Source organism: Pempheris klunzingeri, chromosome 16 (genome assembly GCF_042242105.1).
Source record: "Pempheris klunzingeri isolate RE-2024b chromosome 16, fPemKlu1.hap1, whole genome shotgun sequence".
Taxonomy (NCBI): domain Eukaryota; kingdom Metazoa; phylum Chordata; class Actinopteri; order Acropomatiformes; family Pempheridae; genus Pempheris; species Pempheris klunzingeri.
This window is the reverse complement of record NC_092027.1, coordinates 10,406,702-10,433,738: the sequence shown is the minus strand read 5'-3', so window position 1 is coordinate 10,433,738 and position 27,037 is coordinate 10,406,702. Positions and strand designations below refer to the sequence as shown.

Sequence of the window (27,037 nt, the reverse complement as noted above, 5' to 3'; positions counted from 1 at the left end):
TGATACTAAGCTGACGATAATTTTGGATGTCAGGTGATTATCTTAAAAGGCAGACAATCTTCTTTTGGTCCATATGCAATAGTCTGGGGGTTCTGCTATTTTAATTTGTCACTGTCAGTTTGAACATTTCATTGCTCAGTTAAATATGCCTTCTCATGTTTATGAATCTTGGCACCAGCAACCATATTGAATCATATTGAAACATAATGTAGAATAAGTAATTCACATAATTAACAATACATCAAGTATACTTATTATTTATTAATGTAAGAGATTATTTTTTAGGTATTTACCGTCACATGTAGGTAAGGGGTGGCTCCACCAGTGGTTCTTTTCACATACTAGTGGCTCTTCATGGCTGAGTTTGTAGCCAGAATCACAACCGAAGGACACTGTGGACCCAATGGAGAAATCCTGTCCATACCGAATACCATTGACAGGGATACCAGGGTCCAGGCATGAGTAGCTGTCCACTGTAACGCCTGAAAAGAAAAGGATTAGATGTTTAAATGTGTGTGCATAAAGACTAGGCTTTTATGTTTAGTTTTGCTGATCTGCATAATATAAAAGTCACAGATGGTTTGAATCTCCATATAAAGCACCACGCTGTGCAGCCATGGCTGTTTGTTTTTCACAGGTAATGACCGCACATCAAGCCAGCTTGTGAAACTGTGTCTGGTGGGCTAAGAGTGTAATGTTTTGTCCTGACATCATGAACACCTACTGTTATGTTTGTGCTGTTATGTTATATCTATAAACACAGCATGTGCATTATTCTGATCTATAGAAGGGGTAGAATATTTTAAGTCAGCTTTGTATCTTGTAAATGCATATTTACACATATTTGTTGTATTTGCTTCTGACTTACTTTCATATAATATTTTGAAGCCAGCATTTGATCGACTGTTATCGGTAGTAAACAGTAGATAAAGAAAGTTGCTGCTGCTGAACAGGAACTGGGGCACCTGGGTGCCATTAAAAGAGCCAATCAGAGGAGACAGGAGGTTTGGGCCATCGTGGATCTCCAGAAAGTCATAACCCAGCTCTGTTTGGAACCTGTGAGACAACAATAACAGATCATCACAATGTTGATCATTTTTTAAAGTGAAACTCTTTTTTGGAATAAAAGCCTTCACATTTAATTAAAAACAATTAGGACAACACAAAACTGGGAAAAAGTTCAAGCTTCTGTTTTTTTACATAATGCTGTTGGCAGCATTCCCACCCAAACATTAAAGTGAGAGCTTGTCAAGGCAACATGAACATAATGTTGTCGTTGAATCTTTTTGATAGCAAATTGGTCCTTAAAACCTGCTAAATCTACAGCTTCAAAGTAATGACAATTGATCCAATATAATCACAGCCAAAATACTTTCTGCATGTGCTGTATGTGCGCCTTTTTAATTGAGTTAACATGCTGCAGATTTAAAGAGGTCCAGTTCATCTTCTACAGATTGTTGAGCCAATATAGTTAAATGCACTTTACAGTGAAATAAAGTTGAAACAGAAATTCAAACCAATGAAAAATGATTTTACATGACCCTCTAAAGTCTTGCCTCTATCAGCAGTTTACAGCTCAGAGAACACATAACATAAACCAAAATACTACCCAGCCTTCCTGATCAATATACAACTCCCAAAATGAATTATACAGCCCATGAAATTTAAGAGGTTATTATTATATTCTTGGGGAATCACTATAAAATTTATGTCTAGTAAATCTTTGCTTGTCAGGAGTAATGGATGATGATTCTGACGAATCTGTGCAGTTCTGCCCCTTCGGAGGTCTGAGGGTCTTTATTCTCTGTATCCAGAATCCAAGAATTATGCCACCCACCTGTCAAATGTGATTTTGATGGAGCGTCCGGGTTCTGATTCAATCACCCACTCACAGCTGAGGGAGTCTTTGTAGTAACCAGGCCACCCAGGAGACAAAATCACTCCACTTGGGGCTGAATAGTGGCCTCCACATGGGGCTGGAAAAAGAGACAGGTCAGAATGAGGGATGTGAGAGATGAGATACAAAGGACACAAATAGACAAGAGGACAAGACTTGTATCCAAACCACCCAAATGTAGTCTGAGTCCAGGTGAAGGCCAAGTCAAAGTTGATGTGTTTTGAGTAAGACCGGACACTGGTCAAATCTGGCAGGATTTAGTATGCAGCTCAGACGGATGTATAAGCTCCACTAGCAGCTGACATGTGGGCAACATAAATACATCTTTCATTCAGTCAGTATTTCTGCATGAATTCCTTTTTAGGCATTTAATTCAATAAGCATGCTATTATATCACAATTCAACAATAGAGAACTGTGATTTTAGACCTCACACCATCCAAAGACGTAAAGTTTTTTATTATTATCTTATTTAGTTTAAACCTACATTAAATTCACTTTTTGGCCACTTGGGGGAAGTGCAACAACTAGTAAATACAACACTGAGAAATATGTTACCTATTTAAACATTAAGCAGACAGAGAGTAACATAAGCATTAATTTGGAGTTGTGTTTCTGGCCCCCAGATACATCGAAGTACCAATATTACTCTTCTTTTGGCTCTGTTTTGGCCTCCACCAGATCCCGAGGGAACTATCTGGTTTGTTAACTGCTAAAATGCGTATGTCTGTCTGCCATTTGTCGCCAGGCATAAGAGCATTTTCACTGAAAACAGATGCCTGCTGATGCAAATAACACTGATGACAGTGGAGAGAGTGACGCAAAACAGTTGCAGCAACAGTCGGGTGACAATTACACATGAATTTGTCACAAATAACATCATCCACTTGTAGGCACTTCATCCATTGTTAATACAAACTATTGATAGCAAAGCTTTAAAAATACTCAAAGGAAAAATCTTCAACAAACTTTAAGTAACTTTGAATGCAACAGTCACAACAGAGGCGGACTCTGACATACTCATGCATCATTAAATCTGTCCCATTTAAATCAGAAATTCAGATGAATTGTATGTATAACAATTGTATAACATTCTCCTTCAGTATAAAAGAAAGATAAAATATTAAATTGCATTCCAAATGATTTAAAGATGGCAAAAAAATATACATTAACACTAAAAGCAACATAACACTACTCAATCATATTCATAATCTTAAATCAGAGTTTTCACTGAAATGATAACTGTTTGCACAAGGTTACTTTAGCCAGGAGCCATTCTGTTCAAGTATTCTTTCAAATTTGACCTTGTTTGGATTTTAACTTGGTCTCTGAAGTCAATTTTCTCTGGTCTGTACTTGCTGAATACAAGTATGTGGATTTTCCATCCAGGTAGACACAGACACACATTAGCAACAAAGGATACGGGGACATTAAAATACCTGGAGCACAATTTACAGAGCCGTTCTTTGTACCATGGTTCTATTAACATTAGCTGTGTTAGTAAAATCTTAAGTGTAATACATTTGGTGTTGGATTTAAAGGTAAAGCACTTCCACAGTCTTTGTTCTTTTGTTACTTACAAGATCAACAGGTCAAATTTACATTTTTATTTTTCTGTATTTTTGCACAAGGCTACAGACTTTGGGATAATACCACCGTGACAAATCATTTTATTTCAAAATGATAATATAACAACTCTGACTGTATATGGATGATAAATGGCTGTGTATGGACTTTTGAATTTTTTATGAAATAACTGGAGTTAAAGTGCAGTGGTGTTCTGACTAATAATCAGAATTCATTTGACTTTTCAAGAAAGTTGTGATGGTTTCTTGAAACTTTTCTAACATTATGATAATTACAGTATATCGAACATTATCCACATTATTATGTGTTATTAACTATGTATTTGGGTTCAAGGTAATCTGTGGCAGCAGTGTATCAATAGTTCTGACCCTGAATTTCTAGGTTAACTGGCCATCTTCATATCTTTTTTCCTCTAAAGAGCTGACAGCAGATGTTTTCCACCTCCTGTGCCTTTATGTTGTAAGAAATATTATATTTTGGATGCCAGAGTTCATTGTTTAATCAACAATCTAATCAATATTTACCTTCACATTTCGGGATGGGCCCACTCCACATGACTTTTCCTCTTTCTAACTGACAGGAGATGGTCTCAGTTCCTTGGGTTTTGATAAAACCGTCCTCGCACACCACAGAGATGGAACTGCCAAGCTGGAAACTGTCTCCAAAGCGGCGGGCGTTGATGGGAATGCCAGGGTCCGGGCACTCATTATGGCCAAATGCTGGGGTAAAAAGTTACAAGATACAGATGTGATGAGGAAGATATTGGAGAATATACGCTCACACAGAGAAATAGGCACGTACGAAAAATGCTATTAAGGAATATGGGAGCTTTATTTAACGGGCACTCACAGGCTACATTTCGCTCATCATTTTGATGAAATTTTTGAGTACCAATCATATAGATCTACGGCTGAAAGATGACATCTTTGAGTGTTCAGCCAGGAAAAAAGTCTATAAATTTCTTCTGCGATATGTCCATTCTAGATTCCCACTCTGTCCTTTTATATCTTTGCTCATATGGTCATGCACTGGGCTTGGGTTGGATTTAAGCAATGTGACTTCTGATAAAACTCATGTGAGCATGTCTGCTTGGGGATATGGTCTGGCTCATCAGATTAGAAAGCTGTGAAGTTCAACCTTAAAATTCCCATGTTTTGCCAGTTGAAGCAATCTGATGTGATCAGGTGATAGAGAGATCAAAAATGACAAATGCAGTGACCCAAAGCATGAAAAAAATCAGATATACACAGAACAGTGTGAGCTCAAATCACAGATACACTGTGAGGTAATGTGTGGACAGACCACTTCAACATTGTGAAAAAAATCTGTCTGTTTGCCATCAAACCCACAGTCAGATGGAAAGATCAATATCAATTTCCATTCCTGTTTGTCTGGTATAGAGACGTGTTTAGACTAAATTAGCTCAAAGACTGCAGGTAGGAGCAAAGAGTTCACCACCATCAAAAATGAACAAATTTGCCTTCCAACAAATCCAAAACTATCTTACTTACTGTACATGTTGTGTCCTGTTGTCTAGCATGCTAGTCATCAATACATCTAAGAGTAGCCTGGGTTTTGATCAGTTTCAAAAGTTTGCAAAGCTGACATCTTTGCAATGAAGACAGAACTTCTGAGATGTTAACTGCTCCTAAAACACAAATGCCTTGGTTTCTATTTTGAAGCAGGTTAAAGACACGAGGTATGATGTTTAAAAAAGGACTTTTTAGAAGGTGTATTGTTTCACGTTTGACAGAACTAGAATGGTTTCTGTTCACTTCCAGCCTTTGTGCTAAACAAGGCTAAACACATCCTGGACCTCTCTCTGTGGTGGACGCACAGAGATGAAAATTATATCAATCTTCTCATCTGACTCATGGGTACAACAACAAACGAGCCAAAATGTTCCTTTAATACTTTCCATGCCTTATTTTCCTCTTTGTTCTGCAACCTACACCGATATTCTTAGCTTCTGATGTGGCCTCACTTGGATCAATTAAGTTTCTTCTGTCTTTTCCAGAACAGTTCTTGTTATTGAAGCCTCCAGTGTGATTGAATGTTAAGTGAATTTAGAGGTACTATCTGAAATGAAGCATCTAAGCATCTAATATTTGCTCTTTCTAAGTGATTGTTGTGGCGAAAATGAAGGAGAGTCTTAAAAACTTCATAGTTGCCAATCTGTCGCTCAAAAAGTTGTTTTGATTGTGGTAGTTGAATTTTAAGCTATGGAATGTTTTCAAGAATAGATGGAAATACTGTTTCAAAATGATAACATCTCACATCTAATGCAATCGCTGAAAAACCATGCATAAAAATCATACTGAGTAATATGTGAAGTGATGTTTTAGAGCTTCAAAACAGAACAATGCCTCAAGCCGTATGGTCGCGTACATTATTCTGTGGCAAGAGAAAATGAATATGACCCTAAATGATCTTCCTTACCTGCCATAACCATGTATCAAACCTCTGTTTTAAACCTAGATTTTGGCCATATCTGGTATTTTATCATTATACAATTGCCACATTTCACCCTGTTCTACAGCACAGCAAATAAAACTGGTCATTTGCCTGTATTTAAATAGGAAAGTGGAATAAAATGTAGTAGAAAAATGACATACTACTGTATGTGATATTAAATCCTCTTCCTGACATGGAGTGATCAGCCTGAAACTCCAGCCTCAGTGTGTTGGTATTGGATGTCAGATGCGAAGGACTCTCAGCTCCAGAGAACCGCCCAATGACAAGGGCATCATTTGTTTCGCCATCTTTCACCGTTAGGGAATCATAAGGTGCCTCGAGGTCAAAATCATTAAATGCCAAGTGGATTCTGGAGCCTGGATCTGATTGGATGAGCCAGACACAGTTCATGTTGTTCCCGTAGCCTTCTGGGTAATCTGGGGAGAGGACGGTTCCTGAGGGAGCTGTGAAGTTGGACATGCAAGGGACTGTGGGAGAAAGAGAAGTGCAGGAAAGCAGACAGAGGCCGCCAGACAGGCAGACGGACAGACACAGAGAGGGAGAGACAGAGAGTGGGGAGAAATGGAAAAATAGGAGAGGAAAGGACGGGGATGAAAAGAGATGCAGCGTGTGAAATTTTCTGTTAAATATTCATCGCCACAGCATCATCGGTCATCATCTGCTCCAGGCCATAATAAACTCTGTACTGTCACCATGGTGACAGGTCAGACTGAATGTTATCAACATTGCAGCAGAGCACACGTCAAATCCCTGAAAATCACCCACAAATGATTTTAATACTTACATATGCATATGGGGATGTTTGCTGACCACTGATTGTTGTCTTGGCACGAGATGGTTTTCTCTCCAATCAGCTCGAAACCAAACTGGCACTCAAACCTCAGGATTCCTCCATTTGAGAAGCTATCCCCTTCTCTTATCCCATAGAGGGGAGTTCCTGGGTCGCCACAACTCTCTTTGTCTATTTCTATAAACACAATTTCAGAAGGAGACATTAACAGTGTTATTCCTCTGTACCACAGACCTCAACTGGTGTCCAATAACAATTAAAACAAGCATCAATAAACCCAATCGTTACGCTGGATGATGTGTTCCTATATGAACACGAGCACTGTTTATTATAAGTCGGTCCCACATACATAATGTTGTGATGCTATGGTCACTAGAGCATCAAATCCACAGCAGAAAATAGTACCCAACAAATGTACTACTTAATCATGTTTGAGTAACAAATGCCAAAAACTATGAGGCGAAGCTGAATTTGTTTTAATTGTTTTTAAAAAGGAATGTATACTGAGGGTCACAAAATGGCTGGGGAAGTCAGAAAGTATTGAGAGAAGAACTAACGCAGTGCTGGTTATGGTCATTTTGTGGGATCTTTTGTCAAAAATGTGGACATGGATCTTCACCTAAACTAATAAGCTGGCTTGCAAGGTTCATAGATGACAGAAATAACTTGTAAAGTACAGGGGGAAGCCAGAGCCATGTAAATTGCGTGAAATAAAAACAATTAAGCTACTTAATCACAACCAATCAAACACAGGCATCACAGTGATTTATGTTGACAGCAACACTGTTCGACTATGAGGATTGTAATCATTATACTAGTTTTGGCTGGCATTTGAGAATGATAACATATTATAGACTCCTTGAATCTGATGGGTTTTTTTACTTGGTAGCTAGGGTATCCAGTCTCTGGAGCCTTGCTGTAACAATATTTGCTGTCACCATGAAGCCCCAAATACCCAGTGGTCATCTTTCCCTGCTGTGAACCACTGTGTCATGCCACAAGAGCTCATCATCCATTTGAACAGAAATATCCTGCCAACTAAACAGAGTCTTGCTTGAAGACAGTTGGCTCTTGGTTTGCTGCATAAGGCAAATTTCCCGAATGCCTCTACTTCTTCGTTCACGTAGCCTGGAGCAAGTTGGTATCCAGCTCTTTCTGTATGCTTCCTTCCCCTGAGTTTACAAGTATGACACATTTTTTTTCACATTTAGTCTGACTATAAGGTTAGACAGATCTGTCTTTGATTCTATATAAAGGCGCCATTGTGTCACCATAATTCTCTCTAAAATTTCATGTATGGTATTTCTGGAAATACACCGTCTATTCCCCCCAGCCTTCCTCCCCTTTATTCCCCTGCTCTCCTCTCCTATTTTCCGTATTATTTACAGGAGTGGCCCATGGCAGGAAGCAAAGGTGCGTGCTTTGTGTATGTGTGTGTGTTTCACTGTTAGTATATATGTGTGTCTGTGTGCTTGTGTGCGTGACTGAGTGCGTGTTTGTGATGTATTGCATTAATTTCCATCATGACATCGTCTTTATGAGACCCACAGACTCAACCAATCACAACCTGCCTAACACACACGCTTGTGTGTGAACGCACCCGCAGACACATACACTCACACACACCTAGCAGAAGAATAGAGAACAAATTGCTTCGGAGAGAAAACAGGCACACTGTCGGAACATTCCTATACTACTACTTTTCTCTCTCTCTCTCTCTCTGACACACACACATGATCCTACTGTACATGCATGCACCATACACACATACACAATAACACATTCACAGTCAGTCTCTCCCTTGACATTACCTACATGTACAGGGATACAGGCATCTCTCTCCCCCTCTCTCGCTCTCTCTCTCTCTCACACACACACACACACACACACACACACACACACACACACACACACACACACACACACACACACACACACAAAATAATCCTGTTGTGTTTGTAACAACAAGGTTGATAGGTTCACAAAGGGGATTAGGCTCCTTAAAGTGTGTGTGTGTGTGTGTGTGTGTCTGTGTGCAACTTCAATATAATGTTTGTGATTGCACATTGAGCCGCATTCCATACTGTTCTATTATACTACATCATGCTCACACCATGTTGTCCCTGGGAATACACGTGTGCACACAAACATGAAAACTCCACACAAACACACACACACACACACACACATGAAATAAGTGTAAAGGCACTACCTTTAAAGATCTGAGAAAGTAAGGTAATGGATTTTGGGGGGATAATGAGATTGGAGAAAAAAGGAAAAAAAAAAAGCTCATTGGCTGTTTCTCTTTTGTGACCATTGTGGAATTGATTTTGCTTTTACTAATCGAATGCTGAATGTATAGTTGTATAGATTAGTCTTATGTTTAATGTGTAAGGTCTAATATTTGTCACATGCTGTAAACTGTCTCCTGCAAGTTGAGGGCGTTTCTGTGCTTTACTTTCATTATGTGTATTCCTGACCAATGTCTCAAAAACAAAAACAAGATGCATTAAACACACTAAATGACATGAAATAATAATCGCCATAATATTATTGAATAGGAAAATAGCTATAATAGCCAAAGAAGAAGAGGAATGGGGTGGAAAATGTGAAGAAGAAATGAGAAATCCAGCCTGTCTAATTAGCTTTGGGCTGTCTGAATCTGTGACCTAAAGACAGTGGCTCAAATTGACTTGTTCACACTGAAGACATCAGTGAGGACAGGCTGTTAAATGGAAATGATCATTATTATACTCACAATACTGACACTTTTTCTGCCTCTCTGAGGTTCCAGAATAGGCCACTGAGGAGCTTTTGAGAATTGCTTTGATAGGAGACGTGTATAAGAAAGACATCAATTTTCTGTTCTCATTAAAACACACAATCTCTGTCAGCTCTTCTTACATAAAGCATACAAAATGCTTTTTATAGTTGATGGTGCTACTCCCATATACCTGTAACTCTCTCTAAATTGGACTTCAGGATCACACATAATAATTGGGCTGTTTTCTTTGATCTGGACACATCACGGGGGCAGACATACATCTACAGGCCCAGACTATGTTTCATGACCCTGTAAAAGGCTTGTAATTCCAACATCATCAGCGAATTTCAAGATGTGCCTGTCCTCACAAAGATTCCTGAAATCAATGTACAAAAAGTCCAGGTGAGAGAGAGGAGGACAGCCACATCTCAGAGGTTATTTTTTTGTAATTTTTATTCCACTAACATACTAGTGTCGCTTCGTCACTCCATCTAAGAGCCATATGTTAGAAAATCTGAATACATAACTAGAGAAATGTTACATAGGTGAATTGCCCACTACTTTAGCACATTGTGTACTACTAAAAAAAGGGAGTAAAACTAATAAAAACCTGCCAAGACTGTACTTAACAAAGGTTAAAGCAGCATTTTCCAAACGTCTCTTCTACTTGTGGTAAAAAAAAAAAAAAAAGAGCCTAATGAGCTCTAGGCCATCTGGAGCTGTTCCTTAATGAGCCTTTCAAATGACTTCATGACCAATGAAGGCCAATACGGCTTCTCGCATGTTCTAAGTTAAGTACACCACTGCTTAGTCAATTCCTGTCTATTTATTCCATTTTGTTATTTAGGGGATCCCATTGCTTGGGAGGTTGCTATTGAAGTTTGAAATGATATCAGTCACATTTTGAATCAGGACAATTCTTCAAACAGTCACTGTGCTTGCCCTGCTATCAAATGCCATAGATGATTTGAAATGTATGGAATATATTATCGAGTCCTAATGAGAGAAACAATCCATTCTTTACAATGCATTTTAACTGAATGAACTACAGCTATTGTATTTTAATATCAGTAACACTGGTGACTACAAGGGAACTGAATATTACATCAGTTAATAATTAATGACTAGAAAAATGAAATGCTATGCGCTTCACAGGTTACCTCTGAAGCAAACACACACACACACACACACACACACACACACACCCCCACACACACCCAAAAACGCAGCTGGCTTTGGCTCACTACCCCAATACTAAGGTATTGACTGTTAAATTGAACCACATTTCTGGATATGTTGTGAATGAATATTTCATGAATTCATATTTCATGGTGTTTCAGCTGCTCTGAATGAAATGTTGTTTTGCGCTGTGTGATTAAGAGGGTCTTACTCTGTGCCTGGACAACAGTGCTAAAAACAGGATTGAGAACATGTTGCACCCAGCACAAATCTAACGGGTGCCAGGAATATTTACAATAATGCTGGTCGGAGCGGGCAGTCTGCATTATTATTACAGGATGAAATTTCATACATGAAAATATGAGAGGCTGTTATGAAACTTAACCATGCTTGTAAATGTGTTGTCCTTAAGTAAATGATATGTATCCAAATAAAAATCTGTTTTTCCTTCTGCTTCTCTTTTTTCCTTTTTCCTGTTTTTCCTTCTCCTCCTCCTCCTCTCCTCCTTTCCTTTTCTAACTTGCTTTTCTCTCTTTCTCCCTTAATCTCTCAATTTAGACCAGTCATGTAGTCTGCTTTATACATTTTGTTGAACATAAGTAATATGAAACAAGATTTCAACCTTTGATCAAATCTGATCTGATTATATACAGTTACATCCAAAAGCACACACACACACACACACACACACACACACACACACACACACACACACACACACACACACACACACACACACACACACACACACACACACACACACACACTACCGTCCCTCTGTCCATCTCAGCAAATACACTACCGACCCATCGAACTAGGGGTCAACTATGCTGTAAAAATCCACCTTGACATCTTTTCCTCTTATAAAATACATCACATATTAAAAACCATAAAAAGCAGATGAAAAATCTAAAATAAAATCTCAAAAGTAAGAGCTGACATTATGGCTCTGTGATGGGATCCTGCTGCAGAGAGGGAAAAAAAACTGCAGCAATGATTTAGTAGGGATGAGAATTTTATTTTTACATCTCCATGAAAACTGCAGAGTAATCACAGGCAAGCCAATAGCATGCTACACAATGAGATAAACCTGGCAACATCTATCATGTGGAACAAACTAGATAAAAAAACATTTGTCATGCGATTAACACATGTACCATCTAGCCCTCATTTATAACTGGCTATGAAGCAGGCACTTGACGTTTAGTCTCCCACCACAGCCTTACATAACACAGGATGATGGGATAATGCTAGAATGATGCATTCAAAGAAGCCAGACCTTGAGGGAATGAGTCATCACCGGAAACAAATGAAACACAGGTATCTGCACTTATTGGTCCACGTTTTTTCATTTATGGCAACTGTATTGGAGGAAAAAATCTCAAATGAAAGTAAGCATACATACAGTATGCCTTGCAGGAATATTTATATATCAAATTAATGTATACACTACAAATTACATTAGTAATGGAGTATATTTTCCAAAGTACTTGTTCTAAATTATATATACACTGTTGCCCATAAAGTTGGAATAATTGTTCAATACCCCCAATTTTGTTAAAGCCTGAATACACAGTTTGCAAAGGTTAATTGTGGTTTAAGTTTCACTGTGATATGTTTGGAAGAGTTTGATCAATAAAGTTGAGAAGATATACACTTTATTTATCAAGAATAAATCACATTGTCACAATCATTTTATGAGAAGAGGTAAAAAACATTTTATTCCAACTTTATGGGCAACAGTGGAGATAATGTAGGAATAGTGTCAATTATGTAGTGTTGTTATTAAAAGCTCATGTCTGTAACCGCAAAAGACACAGCACATACCACGATCCACCTGACACTTAAATCAAGCTGATGTACAGGTGTCTTTACTTGCCACATCCACAGTGGGCTTTGGTGAGCAGCAGGTCGGTGAGGACAAATGAGCACCTGTGCCTGTTTCAATTGGCAGGAATCAGCTGCTACTCCTAAGTGAAACAGAAGGTTTACTCTGTGTGGAGTGTCGAATCCTGCATCAATCCAATTGGCAGCTGCTGCATTTGAATTATCAAAAGCAATGGTGGTGCTTGAAAATCTCACTCTGTGGTGGCTCTTACAACCTCCAAAGTAAGATGAGCTGATGATGGCATATTGCTGGAGCCCCTTAGAGATCTTACAAACAAACTGAACAGACTTTGAGACCAAATCACTGATTACATAGAAAAATAGGAGAAGAGGAAGTAAACAGGTGAGTTCTGTGAATCCCCGCTCTTTGTGACTCAGAATGAGTCTGGTTAACAATACATTATTATTTTATGAGATGAACTTTATTCAGAAAGGTTTATCTGAGAGCTGCACAGATACTTTTGCATCCATTCAAAGAAGAAAATTCTTACATTTCTTCTGCCTGCTTGGGGGCTTTTGAAATGTTTTTATTATTTTATGAAATAATACAGTACATAGTCACATATTGAGTATGCTGTTCAAAACTATAGTACGTAAATAAGAATTAATACATAAATGATTCCTTTAGAGTTGTTTTAAGAGTGTTTTTTACTACCAAACCAACAAAAACAATTTTGAGGCAGGTATCATTCTGTAAATACATATGGAAAAATGGCGACATGCATCCATGCTTTAACACCCTCAATATCTTTTTCATTTCATAGAAAATGAAAATAAATCACTGAGACGCAGTTTTATTGTTACTGAACTCAAGGAATAAAGCAAATTTAATGCAAATATTATGCTTTGAAAGTACTTCTACTGTAGGTATTTTCATAACTCCACAATCACACAAACAAAACCACACACACACACACACACACACACACACACACACACACACACACACACATTATGTTCTAAAACCTCAATGACACTTTTTTATAGACTGTGCAGACAGACATACAAGATTTTAAATAAATTCATTTATTCATAGAGTAGGCAGAAATTCACTGACACTTTAATGTAAATGATGTCAATAATGTTGCAGTGCTCCCTTAAATCTATGCCTGTGACATGCCATGATTCAGGGTAGATTGCTGTACAGGCAGTATGGGCTGCTATGTATGTGTTTGTCTGTGATTTGTATGCTTTGCAATGGGGAGTGAAGAGTGGTGCCAGGTTGGTGACCTTGACTTTAATAATAGATGAATGGTGACAAGAAAAAGAGAGGGAGAGCAAGAGAGAGAGAGAGAGAGAGAGAGAGTCAGACCACCAGACGTAGAGGAGCAGAAAAAGAAAGAGAGAAGCAGATGAGGGACAAAAGAGAGAAACAGGACTGGTCAGCTGAAAGAAAACAGAAGAGAAGATGGGTGTCTGACACAGGAAATGGCTTGAGAGAGAGAGAGCAGGAGAAGCAGAGAAACCAAACAACAGTGCATTAGAGAGCAACTCACACAGAAAATGTTGTGGTTTTAGAAAGATGGGGAAAGACAGAATGGGGGATAGAAAGCTGGCTAATGAGGAAAAATGAGACCAATAGAGAGTCTGAGGGAGAGTGAAAGAGAGTGAGGGGAAGAGAGGCAGAGGGAGAATGTGAGGAGTGAAAGAGGTGAGTGACTTGTTGGTAGAGCTTCGTTGGCTCACTGATGGAGGACCTGTCTAACACACATACACACACACACACACACACACACACCCACACACATACATTGTGTAGTGCATCGGTGACTTTGCAGCAAGGCTAGAGTTACTGATAATGTTTATATTTCATAGCCAAGGTCTATGGGATGTGGCTTTAGGAATACACAGACACACACATTGTTTCTCTCTCTCTTCCTTTTTCTTTCTCAAAAACACACATGCATCTCACACAGCCACCCACAAATACCACAAGCACCCACCTTTATAGTAAATCTTGTGGGTGATGGAGCCAGCACTTGGACACAAACACATTCATCTTGCACTGAGTATTGGTAGAACTTTTCAGGCCATTTAGGTTTGAGTGAGAAAGTCAGATGTAAGGATATACAGTACATGCATCCAGGTAAATGTTTTCTACTGTTTTTTGGCACTGATGTTCATGTATTAAAATTTGGAAATGTATTTACTTTAGGAACATTGTGTGTGCTAAATAATGACTCGTTGGCCATGTTTCTGCCATGTATTACATGTGGTCTTCTCTAACATAAACACAAAACAATTACAAATGGGTTTTGGACTGTGTATACAGCTGGAAAAAATACTTGTCAGTAGTCTGTGCACAGGCAAAACTGTTACTAAATTATGGCATGTCTTGTTTCAGTCGATGTAGATTTTACCACCAATGCGTCTGTGTCAAGCAAATAGGCATTGGCTGAAAATGTCATTTGGCTAATCCAGTGAACACCCACACACTGTTTTCTGGCATTTCAATATTCTTGCAAGATAAATACAGTATAAATGTATTCACCATTGTTGAAAGTATATGGAATATACCCACTGAAGTGAATATAGACAGCTAAATCCCTACAAAGAATGTCAGACCATCATGCTTGCACAAAGGAGTATTATTATAAGCATGGATGCATTTAAATGAGGGTTCTTTCCATTAATTTTCTATCGATCTCTAAGTGGAAATTACTCAGGAGAAATGAATGAGGATATGTGCAGCTATTGTGGAGCCCTTTAATAGATGCCCTTTATAATTTCAAGTTAGTTTGACACCCTGAAATTTTGGAACATGCAGTTCTCATCTAGATCTAATTATATATTACTATCGCATCGAGTTCGAGCAAATTGTAGCTCAGTTCCTTTGAGGGAGATGCGCTTGTAGTATCTTTCTATTTGAATAACTTTGTACATAAAATGCTGTAGAATTTATAATTTACATCATGTGAACTTCACACTGGCACTCAAGGAGTATAAAGGGAAAATATATATATAGAAAAAAATGTGTAATTGTTCCTCCACTTTCGTAACCTGCTGCATTTCCAAACTTAGCACTGTGACCTCATTATGACAATAAATCCACAGACGATGACCCAAATGAGGCACGCAAAGTTCATTTATGCAGCAAAGCTCACCTCTCTGTATTTCATGGGCTGTAATCAAATTCACAGTACATCTATCAAATAGAGAACTTTGGAAAGGTTAATATTTTTAGTACAGCAGGAGCTGCATCAACAGAACAGATAAAAACAGTTTATAATTGATAATAAGGTAAAGGTCAGGTGTTGCTAGACTAGCATTTATTTCAAAACATATGAACCAAGAAATACATCGTAAAAGTTGATGAACATGCCTTGAAATACAGCTAATAGTTTATAAAATACAATATTTTTCGTCTGATCAAGATAATTTGTCTTTTCCACGTGAAGAGATTAATTTCAAGAGACAGACCTAAAGACTCCACACTCCGAAAGTTAGGTCTTTCTTCAAATTGTAACACAAAGCTCCTTTACCCCTCGACACCGTGGTGAAAATAGACCATGAAGGCAAAATCTTTCACATAGAGATGTGATCTCATGTGCATCCCAAAATGAAGTAGAGTCACCCTTAGACAAATCTGATTGTAAGAGCCTTAAGACAGTATCTAAGGGTAGCCATACACTGAGGCTGATCACTAATTTTGATTTCATCACTGTTGGCTTCCCTCACATCCATACCATAACCCGAGATTTACAGTACAAATCATTTCCATCCAAAAAGCTTGTCTGCTTTCTGTCACTCTATCCATTTGCTCAAGCTTCTCAGTAGCTCTTGGTAAATGATGTCGGTTTGCTGGACACCGACCACATGTAATAGTTACAGGATAATGACATTCTTATTTCCCTTCATTTCCCAAGATTCTTGTGAGTCAGTCACTTTTAAGACTTCATCACTAGGTGACCTGACTCACCGTGGGTGGAACAACATCACACGCAAGGACCAACAAACATGTTCCTTGGTGTTCTTGTTATATCCTTGTGAGAAAGCCGTTTAAATGTTTGTCTGTGACATACTAAATCGTGCCATAACAGTAGCAAAATCAGACAGGAGGCAAAAGTCTGTGAATTGACTTTGTAATGTAAGTTAAACAGAAATCATTTCTTACCCTTGTAGTTGATCTTAAATCCTATAGATCCGACACTCTCGTCCGACTGTAGGTGAAGCCACATCTGGTGGGTCATACTGACTATCAGGTCAGGAACAAAACTTCCTGATAGCCTGGGGCAGAAAATACATTACTATTAAATCATTGTCATTATGATTACCATTATAAAAAGCACCATTTTCATCACTGCAATCATGGCCATAATAAAGTTCTCTGCTGCTGTGAGTGTGGAGAAATTGCTAGAGCATAGTGTGCTGGAGTTCATTTGGTTTGCTTTGCTTTGCTTTGCTTTGCTTTGGTTTGGTTTTGCAGAATGCTCCCTTAGGAGAGCAAATTGCTCAGAGTATGTTCATACTAGCCAGTGCCTGTTAGGCATGAAAGTTAACAGTGACTGACTGAAAAGTGAACTGAAAATATCCATTTTGTAAAGGCTCTACATCTGTTATCCTTTTGGGCACTGTAGAGCATTTCCAAAATTTGAGGACCATTCATCTTTTTAAGTGGAGCACATATAACGCAGACTGCTGTTTTATGATCTGACTAATTGCAACAAAGAAGATGGAAGATTTCAAGAGAGCTCGCAGCTTACATCAAGGACCAGAGCAGAGATGGACCAAAGGAAAGAAAAACTTGGTAGTAGTTTTTACTCCCATCATCTTCACTTATACTGATAATAGTGCTAGTGCTCATGAGGGCAGGTGGTCATTATGGAAACACAAACACTAAAAGAAAATGCAAAAATGCTTTTAACCCTTTAACATCCTACCAAGAAAAAATCAATGAAAAAATGTATTCTTTATATATTTTATTTCCTTGGGGCACTACTCACAAAAATCAATGTTTTTTTAAGAACAGACCCCACATTTTTTTAAATATTGGCCTCTACCAAACTGTTGAGATGTCGTAAGTAAAACATGTTTTCAATAAGATATAGTGAGTCAAAATGTGCTCTACCATATGGTTGAGCAGAAGGTTAAAGGGTTAAGGCAGCACATTTTCTGAAACTTATAGCATTCATCTTCAAGGGGTCTATCTTACAACATCACTTTGGTGAGATGACCTGCCTGGTACAACACATTGTTCTAGTGGGAAACATGCATGCAGTTTAATATGCATTAACATATGTTTCTGGTTAACTACCCAAAAGAATAGCTAGGAATCATGAGTTAAACATATCACTAATACTTTTTTATGTTTTTGTTTATGTTTTTTAAGCAGCTACTACACTATCCTTTATGACAACCAGCACCCGTGTTGCCATTGTGGTATGATAGAGTGTCACATCTCTGCTTCATAGATGAATAATGTGGTAAACCTTTTTATATTTATAAAGCTAAAAATTACAAATTTTTCTCTGAGGGTTTTAAAAGCACTTTACATTTGAAACTCTTCACCCGTCGATGCTTGCTTTTGATTTTAAAAAATTTCAAAAAGCATTTCACAGGAAATAAATGGTAGCATGTAGAAGGATATTGCAATACTTACACTTGTAGTATAGTTGTAGGATCTCCCACCTCCCCTCCATCTCCTATAGTCAAAGTATCATAGGCTATCTCCAGGTCAAACTCTTCAAAGTTGATCTGGATTACCTAAAATTCAAACACAAAAACACAGACATGGCAGTTTCAAGGTATTAACCCAGTCAATCCAGCAAACCCAGTCAAAGACAATCTGTTTAAATTTAGGTTTAGTAAAGTCAGGGCCACTAAAGCAATTGCCACAAGAAGAAAAAAGAGGCAGATCTGTCAGAGCCCTATAGTTCATGGAAATGTTTATTAATCCCAGTTCAGGAACCTTCGGTTTGGATGATGTAGAGCTGTGCCATGATATGCCATTTTCTCAACAGAAACTGAAATATGCCCATACCATTGACCAAACCAGCATATGTTCCATAGCTGCTTTTTAGACTTTCAACTTTCAACCATATCAAAGACACATTTCCTCTCTCATGGAATTATACATGACCAAAGGTGAATCATTATAATTCATTAATGCATCACACAATGTGGTGTGATCTCATTCAGCGTTGCAAGAAGAACTAGGAAGAGACGAGAAACACCTCCTTCATTGCACTCGAAGCTGGGAGACTCAGCACACAGCTCAAAACTCTGATCAGGAATTATTAAACCAACACTTTCTGTTTCATCTAAGACCACAGAGAAATACATTTGGCAGAGGAGAGAAGAGAGGAAATGAAAGGGGGGAAGAAGGAAGAAGGAGAAATAAGGAATGAGAGGGACAGAAAGGAGAGAGTAGATAAAGAGAGGGAGGAAGATGCGGGCAGATGGAAGAAGGGAGGAGAGGGGAGCAGACAACAGAGAGGAATGGGGGTTAATAATGAGCACATCTTTGATGCAAGCAATGTACAGTGTTAGAATATTTCAAACTAGATTTCTGACTTGACCCTCAGGGGAAGACTGAAACTTCACTCTGCCTATCCGTCCTCCTCTTCCCCTTTCCTCGTGAGGAATTTTCAGATTTCCAGATTCAATATTCTGCTGGCGGACTTCAAAAACATCCAAAACATCATAGAGGTCTGAGCCTCCTGTATGCTGGTGTGTTAACAGTGAGCATATTTAGGTGCATATCCACACTCGGTATATCTTTCCTTTTCGGAGCACCTGTTTTTATAGTCTGCATTTGAGCGTGCTGTTTGATTAAGGCATCATAAATATAGTTCTTTTTTTTCCTTTACTATCTGCAACCTGACGACCTGGGGACATGATACCACTAGTGCGCATATTGAAGTATAAACGGCTTATCCTCAATACGACTTTAATCATTCAATCTGTGAAGAGAGACGGAACAAATGAAAAACTGAGCATACAAACAGTGGCCGTGCCTTTTCCCTCACCTGCTGTTTAACTGCTTATCTCTCGGCAGTGTTGCCTGATTTGCTTTTGTTCATGGGATTAATTTGTAGTTCTTTCACACCGAGAAGCGCGAGCTCAATTCTTGATTTTGCTTGAGGCAGGAGAAACAGACTTACTTTTGGTATGACACTACAGAATCAAAACAATATCAAGCATGCTGTGGGGGCACCAGCACCACCATCACCTGATGTGAGTGAATAGGAGTTAAATGAGGGGGGGCTACAGAGATGAAGCAGTGATCTGCCTATTGCTCACAATGCTGACTCAGTCTTATCGGCATGTAAGGCAGCAGATTGGATTAAAGCATCACCTACAAACCTGCTAAACTCTCTTTGGCAAGCACACACACACAAAGACATATCAGCACTGACGCACACATTGTCACAAACACATTTGCACACGCTCACTTATACAGATAGGCACAGCTTTGTGGAGATTAATGTGTATATTTCTGTGATTAGCCTACATAGTCACCATTTTCACACTCTTATCACAACATTGCTATAATCCAAAAGCAAGCTTTCAATACAACAGCTAGTCTGAAAATATATAATGTACACCAGTATATTTACGGAGTGTTTTTTACACAAAAGCAAGAGCATATCCTGCATTGTAACAGTTCATCATTAAGACTACTATAGTAAAAAAACCATGCTGCATACTTTTTCATGTTTCAAATTCTTACTGCGATAACCGAGAAGTAGTTATCCTGTGCTATTACTGAAGGAAATGATAGTGATATGCTAGTTAACTGTTATGGGGATTTAGCTGCAAAGTGATCAGTATAGTCTATTTTCTGATTCTTATGAAACACAGGACCAGCAGACAAGATGCTGCAGAGCACATTGCTGTCACCCAGCATAGTCCATAAGTTAAGTTGCTACTAGTCCATATCCAGTGTCTTCAGGATTAATGTGTTAAACAGTTATGTGGTGGTAGAACTTCTTACTTAATTTAGTCTTTTGGACACAAAATCACAATTTGTATAGAAAACATTTGTACGTGTGATAAAACAAATACATACATACATATGTACTCCTGCATAATTCATATCAGTGTGGCTTCATGAATTTTAAAGCAGCTCTGCATTAACTGAAGAACGTCAGGCAATGCTTTACTACTGGAAAATATTCCTCAAGGTTCATTTTAAGTCAGAGCCGTGACTTGACACTCTGCTAATACTGCTGCCATTTGTCTGCAAGTCTGAAAAGAGAAACTTTGCTTATTCTAGATGCTGATTGTTGTTATTTGACTTACATTTGAACACACACTAGGGAGTATTACCTCAAAACTGCTGCTTTGCCAAAAAAAGTAAAAAAATGCACTCTGCCCTCTAAAATCATAAAAACAGCCATGAAAAACCAGGGTGAGGGCAATGAAAGCATCAACAAATTCAAACAAGTCTGCTGATTAAATAAAATGAAAGGGAAGCAGCGACTGAGTGAGAAACATATGATGTAAACTGCTAGAAATGCTGGCTGTTAGTGGCTTAGTTAGTTGGCTATGTAACTGAGACCATTAAACTGTCTTTGGTCCAGTGGTAGAAACAGACTTGACCTGTTTGGCCATGCAGTGTATGAATAAAGAGAAGGGCTGAAGATGGAACCTGGTCCATCCATCTCTTTCCTATACGTCCTTTACAGAACACCCTGATGCCACATCAGCACTGTTCACACAGCATTAAACACAGCTAGAATATAACTACATTATACTGTGTTCATGTGTGTGTGTGCGTGTGTGTGTGTGTGTGTGTGTGTGTGTGCATGTCTATGAATGTAAATGTTGTACTGTCAACTTAGATTGGAACCTCATTACTGAGAATGTGTGGGTCAGTGTTTATGTGTGTGTTCTGTATCTCTTTCAATGTAGTGTGTGTGTGTACGATAGATGAACATAAACACTCTACATATTTCTCCTCTCCAATAATAAGTCGTTGTTCATGGAAACATCCATCTCGCTCGCTCTATCTCTCCTGCCTCTCTCTATCTTGCCCTCTCTTTTGCTGTCACCGTTGCGGTCTCTCTCTTTCTAATTGGCTGCTGCATTCCTTCTTTCCATCCATCTATGGCTCCTAGCCAATGAGGCGACAGAATTGGATTTCTGCTTGATAAAGCACTTCCTTTGGTTGTCGTGGAGACAATGAGGTGAGGGAGGCTCCTCCCTACCCATACCATAATAAGATCTAGGCATACTTTGAAGATGCAGTTACTGTAGGAATATCTGAAACACCTGGCAAACGACACAGTCAGTGATAAAGGGGGCTCAGACAAGGCTGGGGAATAATAGATTGTCTGTGACAGTCGTACAGTAAACTCTGCCATTCGCTCCCCTTGAACATGCTTCCGCCTAGACGGTATAAATTGTGCCATCGTGAGAAGAGCCGGGCTTTAGCTGATGAAGACTGATGGCCAGAACCCAGTGCAACTTAGCGTTTTTCCCTTTACTTCTGTTTCATTGAGCTGAATCCACCAGGTGCCTCCTTTTTAGATACTGTGAACAGAAATCTGTGGGAAAGGCTAAACATTGCTTTTTCCGTTGTAATGCAACTGCTGTACCGAAAAATGCATTTGAAGATGTTTGACATTTTTTAACCTGAGCCCTAAAAAAATGCTATGTTGTTTGTGCTGTCAAAGCAGTGCAAAAGTTTAGTTTCTAATGACTAACAGCAAGGAAAAGAATCCAGTGTAGTGATATTGTTTGGTCTTTCTGCCTCATGGCTTCAGTGTGTACATCTGATTTCTGCGTGTCCCTTTAACAGTGCCCATAAATTAGTATAAAGAAAGCTTTCCCAAAACTCATAATGTGTTAATTTAATATACAGCATGTCAGCACTGCAGTAGTCTTCTTGGACATGCAAATGCATACGAAGTGGCACAAAGCCAGTTAATATGTAATGTTGTCAATTTATATAACAGCATGATCTAGCATTTGCATGTGCTAGCTGTGTCCAGCTATATTAGTAAATTAAAAAATAGCTGGACACACAAACTAGTCGAATGCAACTTTCATCTTATCTCATGCATCATAAACAGATGATATGAAGAAAGTGCTTTGACTTAATGATATCACAGAAGATGGGAACATGGAAACAGCAAAACAGGAAACTAAATGATGGGGAAAATGAAGAGGTGGCAATAATACTGTAGGATCTGTTTTTTGAAGAGGAGAGAAGGGAAGGGAAGAGAAGAGAAGAGAAGAGAAGAGAAGAGAAGAGAAGAAAGGGGAGGAAAGGAGGAGAGAGGTCTAGTAATGGCTATTCCGTCATGCCATCCCCAAGGTTAAATGAGAACAGGAGAGAATGAATTGGCTCTAAAGGCTCATTCTGCTAAAACTAAATGAAGCAATAACATCAGAGAGCTGTAGAACCCCATTAACACTTAACCTAAAAGAGAGGGAGCAGAGGGCTGGGCAGACGGAGAGGAAGAGAGGGATAGAAGGAATGGGGCTGACAGAGACCGAAAAAGACGAAAGAGAAGAGAGGGTGAGCTTCAGAAATCCTCTGTGTCTTTACCTTAAGAGTGTGGAGACAGTGAGAAATGTGTGAGAAATGTAGAATATGTGTGGGAATGGTTGCAATAGGGAGAGCAATATGAGTAAAACAGTGAAAAACAGATTTTTCCCCTCAAGTGCCCTCCTTCTTCCTCTCTGTATTCTCTCTTTCTCCATAGTAATTTGATGGTTTCAGGCTGAGCTCTTTAATGAAGAATCTGGGTAATTCTGAGGACAGAGCCTCTGGGAGTCAGGGGGAGGAGGGACGGGCAGTGTAAAAAGAAAGAAAAAGAAGGATGAGACAGGGAGAATGAGAGAAAGGGAGTAAAGGATGGAATAGGGACGGACGTGTACAAGCAATAAAAAAAGATGCTCTGCTAGTGGGAGAGGCAGGATCAGTTGGGACTGTCTCTTTACTCTGAATGTGTTGTTGTGCTTCCACTACCATCATCCTCTTCATTTTCAGACTCTCTTTCTTTTCGGGTCCCAGTGTGTGTTTGTGTATATTGTTGCCTCTGCTCCTCAGGAGATCAACTGACCACTCACTTGCCCGCTAAGCTGCCCCCTCATTCTCTCATCAGCCTCCTAATAGAGGACAGGTTTTTACTGCAGTTCGCCAGATCATCAGCGCTCTTGTTCTGTTCTTGCTCTGTTCCCGCTCGTTACTGGTTGTTTACCTGCCAGTTCCCCACTGTTTGTTTGCCTCTGCCACCTGCCCAACATAAACCTGCTTTTGAACGAGCAAATTACCTTTGAATCCACTAGATGTGTCTCTGAATCTGCAGGGTCCTCTTGCCCGCTAATCACTTCAACCATGACAGAATGTGAATTCCTGAATCAACACAAGCACTAAAACGGCCTCAAGACTGACAGTGAGCAAAGCCTTAACTGGAATATCAGCAATGTCTTTATACCAAACTATGAATATCTGAATCCTTGAAATTGATCATCACAAAGTCAACATTGTAATACATGATTTATTTTCCAACTGATTAAAAGCCTCTATAATCTGTGAACCCCTTTTTTTTCATTAAACAACTATGTATTGAAATGCATGATAGGGGCTTTGTACAGTTCTTCTCATAGTGATACTTGGGTTGCTCTTTTAAATTCTACCACATGTCTCTCAAGTATTTCTAAACTTTAAAAACACATTCTTTTTGAAAAAAGTACATCTTTAAATTGATTGATTCATGCTGTTGGCTTCAACCACTGTAAGCACATATCTTCAAATTCTGCCAGAATTCCATTGGAGAGAAACGACATTTATTGGATGGCAGTAAGACAAGTTGGACAGTGCTAAAGATGCTAATCCATGAGGAAGATCTAGATTTACGTATTGACATGCTCTCGCATGTGTCTCTTCATGGGTGTACCGCATGGATACAACAACTTGCCAAGACAGATAAAAAATTAATGAAGATAAAAGATAATTTGGAGTTACACTAAATGATTTGTCAGTCTTTGTCCTTCTCATCCCGTTCTCTTGCTTTGTAACTATGTCTAGCTCTCCACACGAGATTAGCATATTATTAAATCTACATTCCTCTGTATTGCATAATTTCTCTAAGCATCTAACAGATAAATTTGACCACAACCCTGGGTTTAAAACACAGATTTACAAACATATGCAGGTCAAGTGTGTTTTTAAAAAGTTTGAATGTGGAGGTTGTTGAGAGGACCAGACTCCTGGAATTTCAGTGTCAACTGTGATCACTTCTTAGTCACTGTCTCTTACAGGTCTTGTTGCTAACGGTCCCAGATGTCAGAAAAAGTTTGACCGAACCCAACAGGATACAAGAAAAAATCTGGTAACATCAGCCAAAGGTAATGCATATTTACACACAATTAACACAACAACTTATCTACTAGGATGTGGCTTAGACATTGTGCCAGAAGCAATCTCTCTTGGAGTTGCTAGTACAGTATGATTTTAGTCATGTAATTGCTACAGTTTAAAATCAACTAAGCGCAGCACTAAGTTTTAAGTTTTACTATTTGGACTCAGGCCTAATTTCCATAGTGTGCTTTTTTTCTTGACATTTAAAAAAAAATCAAGACAGAAAAAAGGATGACCGACCACACTTGAACCAGGTACCTTGTGGTTAATGTGGTTCATGACTCAGCCCCTTGGGCACTGTGTCAGTGTTTCTTCTGAATGGATGTCCACTCTCTTCAAGTCACACACCGTACACATTTACAGACCCATGAAGACCTCTGGTTTGATGTAGTATCATACAAGACATGTATACTGTGTGGTGCAAAGCAGGACATGACATGTCTAGGATATGATGCATGACACATTGTATATATGATGTATACGGTGATAAAAGACATGCATGCAGCATGACATGAAATAATACGGAGCATTACAGTGTATGATAAGGTACTACAGGCAAAGCCTTTAAAGATAAAGAGCTATAAATATAACTTGATGTAGCTTCAGTTCATCTAGTCTTCATTTAGAGCAATGTGTTAAGCAATATCTATAATCATACATAATACATTCACATTAATTTTCAGCTCTGTACACACGTACACACACATGTGCCCTACAGGGAGCAGACATAAGGGCATTAGTACAATAGCCTTCAACAGTCACACACACATTGTAGCCTTCAAGAGAGAATGTATTGCTCTAGGCCATAAACCACAGGCCTTGGGCAGTGATACAGAGAGTTGTGAGTGATAGTAAAGGGGAGAGAGGGAGAGACAAAGGTTTTGATCAAGAGCAAAGTGGCAAAGTGTATGTGTGTGTCGGAGTGTGTGTATATTTGTGTGGGTGTTAAAAGGGCTACTGTGTGTATTTGGGCACACGTGTATGTAAAAGTGTGCTTGTGTGCGTGTGGTAATGTGCGCTTATGTGTACGTGTGTCCCCACGGTGCTGACGCAGGTGTTGCCATTGACGACAGCGCGGTCACCACAGTGACCCTGAGTGGAATAAGGATGTGTTTCCTGAATACCAATCAGATTTCCCCTGAGACATAAAGCGACCAATCGCAGCTATCCATCTAACCTCCAGCCTATCATCTACTCCTCTGCAGGATTAACCAATCACATAGAATTAGACACTGATATGCTCTGACTAGCATATGATTTATGGTACATCCTACATGAGTTATTATCAACACATTTTAATTATGTAAAAGGATGGCTAAACTAACTTTGTAAATGCCTGTAAGAACTGCTGTGTTATATCAATTAAAATTACACTGAATGCATAAGATTCAAATGGTGCATAGCCTTAAGCTGCGTTGCAGCACTCACACATGACGTGTCTCACTGCAGCATACTCTATATCGAACACACTTTTTGAAAAATAAGGCAGACATTAAGATAACACACATTCCCCACTCTTGCTTTGCTGATGTTGCTTTCCTTCTTATTTAACATTTTGTGAGCCCCACCTTTCACCTGTAGACTTTAAGACTACAAAAGTTACTCCCCAATCTTCAGTGTTTTAGCTTGGTTACAACTGAGTAAGGAGAAGATAGAAAATATCAACTCTGTCCATACATATGCACTCATATGGTAATAAATGCATTCCACGTGTGTTGGTTGACTGAAATTGTTTCAAAATGAATTGTGCAATATAAAAGCAGAAGTCGAGATCAGTCATGCAGTATTTTACATATCACTTTGTGAACCACATCTCCATTTGTATATGTGTTTCCATGGTTATGGCATGAAGTTATGGAGCTAAAAGCACCAGAATATATTGTCCATAGTACAGATGCACCCAGTGTTCTCTTTAAGCCCCGCAAATGAGTATATCTCTGATCTGACCCACTTTAAAATATTTGTTTAACAATTACAGTAATGATTGGACAGTTGGGCTATCTTGACACTGAGCTATGATTTAATGCTGTAAACAGATCTATTAGTCATATTCCACTTACCCTATCCACTTACCATGTTCAAACTTGATTGATAGCAATGTATGTTAATTAACAACAACAATTTGAATTTGAGAGTTTGTTTG

General features: G+C 38.9%; 1 protein-coding gene across 1 annotated transcript in view; it reads right to left on the bottom strand.

Annotated features, from left to right (window-relative positions):
* The window catches only part of csmd3b (CUB and Sushi multiple domains 3b), a 322,370-nt gene that overhangs the window by 78,228 nt on the left and 217,105 nt on the right, over positions 1 to 27,037 (bottom strand). The window contains exons 11-18 of the mRNA XM_070847130.1: positions 18,178 to 18,281; positions 16,693 to 16,805; positions 6,743 to 6,925; positions 6,099 to 6,425; positions 4,008 to 4,202; positions 1,838 to 1,976; positions 869 to 1,056; positions 294 to 482 (exon numbers count right to left, since the gene is read on the bottom strand). Of these exons, the coding sequence (XP_070703231.1) occupies positions 294 to 482; positions 869 to 1,056; positions 1,838 to 1,976; positions 4,008 to 4,202; positions 6,099 to 6,425; positions 6,743 to 6,925; positions 16,693 to 16,805; positions 18,178 to 18,281 (1,438 nt within the window). The remainder of the gene's footprint in view (positions 1 to 293; positions 483 to 868; positions 1,057 to 1,837; positions 1,977 to 4,007; positions 4,203 to 6,098; positions 6,426 to 6,742; positions 6,926 to 16,692; positions 16,806 to 18,177; positions 18,282 to 27,037) is intronic.